Source organism: Trichoplax adhaerens, genomic scaffold (assembly GCF_000150275.1).
Source record: "Trichoplax adhaerens TRIADscaffold_1 genomic scaffold, whole genome shotgun sequence".
Classification (NCBI taxonomy): domain Eukaryota; kingdom Metazoa; phylum Placozoa; class Uniplacotomia; order Trichoplacea; family Trichoplacidae; genus Trichoplax; species Trichoplax adhaerens.
The window spans coordinates 10,454,456-10,460,585 of record NW_002060943.1 but is presented as its reverse complement, the minus strand read 5'-3'; the positions used below and the strand labels follow the sequence as shown (position 1 = coordinate 10,460,585).

Sequence of the window (6,130 nt, the reverse complement as noted above, 5' to 3'; positions counted from 1 at the left end):
ACTGCACGATACCGAATACAGAATAATGCATACCTATACGACTGAGAAGCGTTCTCTAAGATCTCTATACAGAGTAAATCTTTTATTTTACATACATACAATCTGTGTTATCAATCATGTTATTCATCAGATAGTATCCTAATTGGATAATCTATACCGTAGATCCCTATAGTTTAACAACTGATTCATTTATTCTAATAATTTATATTAGGAGTGATGTGGAAATTCGTTTTCGATATCAACATTTTATGAAATTGAATGTATTAGGAATAGATCCTCCTATTAATGAAAAAGAAAGCCATCATTTTATTCTGGCTAATGTCAACATTTTTGTACACTATAGTACGAAAAAGTGATTTATTGCTATTATTTTCTACACGTAAAAGAAGAATTTGCAATATTTATGCAATTAATAAATCAGAGCAGATAACTTTGTAGTATACTGTAGGAATGCAACAAACTATGAGTAGTCCGTTTTGAGAGCGAAACATGTTATGGGAGATTAAATGATATAAATTAGTTAGTAAGTACTGCATAATTACGTTCTAAGTCCTAGTCATAGTAATATTTACTAGTTAAATAAGCCTAGAGAGCGAGATTTTGGGTATACTTATGTAATTATCATTATGATATATTTTATAGTCAACTAATAGAATTTATTGGCAAATTTATGCCAGTTATGACTAAGATCATACATAAAATAAGTAAACACTGCAATAAACCCTTAAGCACATACTTATTGTACAGAAGACTACGAATAAGTTACTGCTAAATCTTGTAATTAATAATATAGTAATCTATCTTAATATCAATCAAATGAATGAATAACTTGTATTGACTAAAAGTTAATTGCAGATATAACTTCGTAATTTTGTGAAAACACTTGCTTACAGTAATTGTTATTAGCCTGAAATCCATTGTTAAAAATTGCATGTCTTAGGGAAGAAAGTGTTGCTCGAAATATTCTAAAGACATTCTGTGTCAATCATTTTTATAGACAGGTAATATTAATGTTGCAACACTAATCCAATAATAGATCCTCTGTGCAGAAACATTCTCTCTATGTATCTTAATTAAAATAATGAAACTGACGATTGAAATCACACAGAAATAGTCTTACCTCTATATTTTAATCCATTGCTATGGAAATTTATAGAATAAGTTGGGATAAATAAGACAACTTTCATTTTTGTCCAAATAACGAAATAGATCTTATTCTTCTTTATAATTTCTATTTAGAATTAAGCGTACAAAGGTTCGGCCATAATACGTCACAATAATACATTATAAACTGAAAATGCTTATTCATTTACAGGTAATGATGATCAACAGTATATTGTTTTCAAATCAAGGGAATGAAGCAACTTTTTCATTACAGATAACTTTTAGATAAATAATTCGGTAAAGACTTATATCCTTACAATAATGATTCGAAAAACTTGACTCTATGTGATATTTCTCTCAATATACAGTGAACTTTACTTCATCAATCGATCACGTACAGTATCATAATACAAACCGATATAAAACCATTTCTATATCTGGTAATTTACGCTTATCTGATCAAATACTATAGTATTACAAAAGAATGAAGGTCAAATGCGGCAAAGACAGCTTTAATATACATCGTTGACCAACATAAGTATTTCCTTTTATTACGGTGTTCACCTGCATATAAAAATGGGCAATATTCATCTTTACGTTGGTCGGTATCGAATTTTAATCAATTATCGCTACTTTAGCCAGATTATGAATTGAGCATAATGTAGATACAGGATTCAGTTGTCGTTGAAATGATGTTTTCTCGTTATTACTTAAAATAATTTGTTGTTTTGTTTTCCGTAACGTTAACAATATAAGGAAATTTTTGTGTTATTAGGCAACGTCAGTCTTGATAATTATTTGACAACAATTTTTCTCGACAACATTTACTTACATTGTTAATTCTGAAAATTTTTAATAGCTATAAAACTGTTTAATCAACAATAAAACAATCACTCCATTATTTTTTTTGATAATATTTCTTTGGCTATAAATAAGATCAACATCGATAAATTTTGATCAGATTGCAATCTCTATCGCACAAATATTATTGCTTTACAATTTACTTTATTTCTTACGACCGATGAATTCTAGCTCAGTAATTTAGTTATGCTAAATCATTTATTCCTCGTTCTATAATTACTTTTTGATTATATAGTTGATATATCTACGACGATATCATTCACGCTATGACATATTCGTTATTCTGGGTTATTCATATCCTAAGAAGAAGTAAGTTAAGAATTTTTGTACATATTTGAGCCTTTGATGATTATCAACATCTTTTAGAGAAATCGGGTTATTTCATTGCTAGCAATAGAAAGGAAGTACATTCAACTTACAGGATAATATTTTTACAGTTTGGTCTATTTTCAGTTATAGCAAGAGTATATCTGGAGCGATTTTTGACACTTCGCTATACTCACTCAAAGATATTAACATCAGCATTACCTTAATCGTATTACTGGTGTTACGAAATATGGATTTCTTGAACAATACCCACTTTCGAACAGAGGGACCAAGATCCCAATTTAATCATCAATATATCGTTGCTGATATTATCTACTTGATTATAACTTTACTAACAATTTTAGGTAGCATTTTGGTATGCATCGTGTATATCGCTACACCAAGGCTATTTCGGCGATCATCAGGAAAGTTTATATTTACACTAGCTGTGGTGGATATCTTTATTGGATTTATGATTTTATTATCAACTTGGGATGTGATGACTTTAAGAATCTTGTTCTTTAATAATATACACCAAGATGATGCCTTTATTCGAGTCTATTTTTGCCCATTACTTGGTTCCGGTTATTTGAAGTCATCAGCATGTACGATATCTATTTATTTGATGGCTTTAGTTAGCCTTGAAAGGTATTATCTAATCAAGAAATCAACTGATTATAAAATAATTTTTAGCGGATATCGTAGTAAACTAATGATTACCTTTGTTATGTTATGGGGCTGTTTGCTTAATTTACCCAGCTTGTATCATACATATCATGTCGTTACAGATTGGCCACCTTGTCGTTGGAGACCTTTTCCTGGAGGCCAGTTAGTTGATAAATCCTTACAATTTGTATTATTTATATTACAATTTCTTCTACCTGCTTCAACCACGCTATATTGCTATGTGATTCTTATTTATCGTATGCGCTTTTCACTTGTATTATCTAATAATGATGATTATAAATATCATCGTTTGCGTCGTCGTGTTACGACGGTTTCCCTAGTTGCTGCTATTAGTATATTTATCTGTTGGATGCCAAATCAGTTGTACGTAGTAATAGCTCACTATGATCCCTTTATTTATAACTATACACTTACGACCGTAACTAAAACTTTAGTTATATTTCAATGTTTTCTTCATCCAGTTCTCTACACTGCCGCAAATTATTACTATCATAAACCATTAGTAGCTGTTATTCGCAAGCTCTTATGTCTTAGTAAGAAATCAATGCCATCCCGCTATCGGCAAAAAGGAGTTTCCTATGCTTTTAATCCTTAACTTGTCTGCTGAAAGATTATCATCAATAATAATTAATCTTTCGAGATCAAAGATGTTTAAATTGATGGTATAATACTATTATAGTCAAATTACTTTTGTAACATTTTTTTCTTGTTGAATATTATTTCTTATCGACGGTCATAAGTTATTATCACTTAGAAGTGTGTACTTCAGTTTTACACATTCTATTCCTTCTATGAATAATGAATGTTTAAATTTTTTCCATTAATAGAAATCCAATGATATTGGAAGATTAAGATTGATTTCTGTTAGCCTTTTAAATTGCAATGATTATCTTATTACAAATTTACGATTATCCTCTCCATTTTACTAGAGATAATTCAAAGCAGTTATGCTTTTACTAATAAACAATGCTAATAGTATAATAAATTACTGCGTAGCTTTTTTTATATATTGGATATCGTTTCTTGTAAATGGAAATTATTTGGTATTATTTAATTGAATATAATTCAACTTTATGAATTTTACTCCTTCCATAAATAAAGATGTTTAATTTAACTCATAAATGCAAATCAAATAGTGTTCATATGACTAAAATCAAGTTCTATTTATATTTTAAATTACGATTATTATCGTTCATAACTTTACGGTTATCCTCTCCAGTTTTATTGGAGACAATAGTAGTAAGTCATAATTCTATTATTGAACATAAATTAATGCCTTATTTTAATATCCCAGCTTTATGTTGGTATTATCATGTAGATTTTGCTGTACTTAAATCGCGTAATAAGAAATCGTTGTTATCATTATTGTTATTGTCATTATTATAATAAGATGCAGCATTATTTTATTGCTTACCAGACATAATTATCCCCTATGATACAAGGATGTACATTATATCATTAAATTAAATTAATCATAGCCGTTTTTAAGAGTATACGATTCTTTTATACTGTAAGATATTTGATATCATCAATAATAAATACTTGCTAAGTTGGATTACAATAATTATAGCAAGAACTTTTTTAACTTTTTTGATTTATACGACAAATTAGAGAAGTGAAAAGTAATTTAACTCCAATTAAATAATGATTAAAGACTGTAAATACTGATACTTATCTTTTATCTGTCAATACAAAAATGCTCAAATAAACTATAGTTGTATTTGACGGCGGTCAGAAGCAAATTCATCAATTATAGAGTGAGATTAGCTCTTTTATTATCTGGTACTGTCTATTACAAAAGAAATGTTATGATGTGTGCGTGATTTTCCTGTAATTGAAGCAAAGACCGTTATATTATGGCTATTATAGTCTTAAATCAGTCCATACTTCTACAACTTATCTCTAGTAATCACAACAATTTTACCGTTGGAAAATGTATTTATTCATTGTAACCCACAACACAGCGTTCAAAAAAATTCTCGGCAGTAATTAACGTCAAGACTTGACCGGATTGGTTTTCATTGTCCGTTTAATTCATTAGACTTCTATCAAAATTGATTAACACCTGGCTTCACCTTAACTTGTAAATTCTTTTTCTTCCTTGAAATATTAGTTGATGCAGGTGTCTAGTTAAGGACTTTCAGAAAAGAAAATAAAAAATTCAAAAATAGTAATAAATCATTATATTTCTAATAACTTGATCAAAATTTTAACTACTATGTAGCAGTTAAGATAATTGTTCACAGCTCGAATAGAGATCCGTTACTTCAAATGCAAGAAACTTAGTTGATTAAAAGCTGATAATATCTCTACAGATTGATATTTAATGAAAATTATTGTTAAAGTTATTAATATTAGGATGTATTTGAATGTGTAATGTAATATAAATTTTTTGTCAAATAATTGATATTTAGAATCAGTAGTAAATGTTATTGCATTTAGAAGCTACTAATCCTGAATTAATAATGTTTAAAATAACTATATAACTAATATAGATGTGTATGTATCTGCGGCGTTTTACGCCTATCTTCTAATTCTATCAAGTATCTTTTATCTTGTAGATCAATTTATCGTACCATGTGAAAACAACCGTTTTAATTTAATTTTTTCAAGTTTTGGTTTATTTCAATTGAAACAATGCTAAACTGGTACTGGTGCACACCATAAATTAAATATTTGCCTTTAATTAAGATTTACATCTTTAAAGCAATAATGACTATTTTAGTGCTAATGTTTAAAGCGATTAAAGAACATTCTACTGTACGAAAAGAATAGCATCTGACTCAGATCAGAGAAATTAAAATTACACCCATCAAACTTAATAAAGTAAGATGTCAATTTAAAATTTCTAGACTCTCGTATACGGTTTAAAGAAATTGATCATACTTTTGAATCGAGATTTTATCATATATCATCATTAGATTAATGGAAGTATGATATCAGCGATGTCATTATCATGCTGATTTGAATAGAATACAGTATTGAATCTAAAGAATCTACAGGAAATTACTGTTATAGGTCTGAATTTATCCTCATTGTTTGCGATATCACAGACATCACTTTGAAAATGAACCACAATTAAAAAGCTAGGTATATTCTTACATATTACATCAATAATACGATAATGGCTCTACAGTACAATACTTGTCCGAATACCGTATTAAATAATTAA

The 6,130-nt window shown here is 28.5% G+C and overlaps 1 protein-coding gene across 1 annotated transcript; it reads left to right on the top strand.

The window, feature by feature from the left end:
• Positions 1 to 2,231: 2,231 nt before the first annotated feature.
• On the top strand, positions 2,232 to 3,553 carry TRIADDRAFT_52540 (uncharacterized protein; the record flags this gene model as incomplete). Its single annotated transcript, XM_002108955.1, has 2 exons — positions 2,232 to 2,274; positions 2,637 to 3,553. 2 exons carry the CDS (start codon positions 2,232 to 2,234, stop codon positions 3,551 to 3,553), a joined length of 960 nt encoding a protein of 319 aa, XP_002108991.1.
• Positions 3,554 to 6,130: the final 2,577 nt, after the last annotated feature.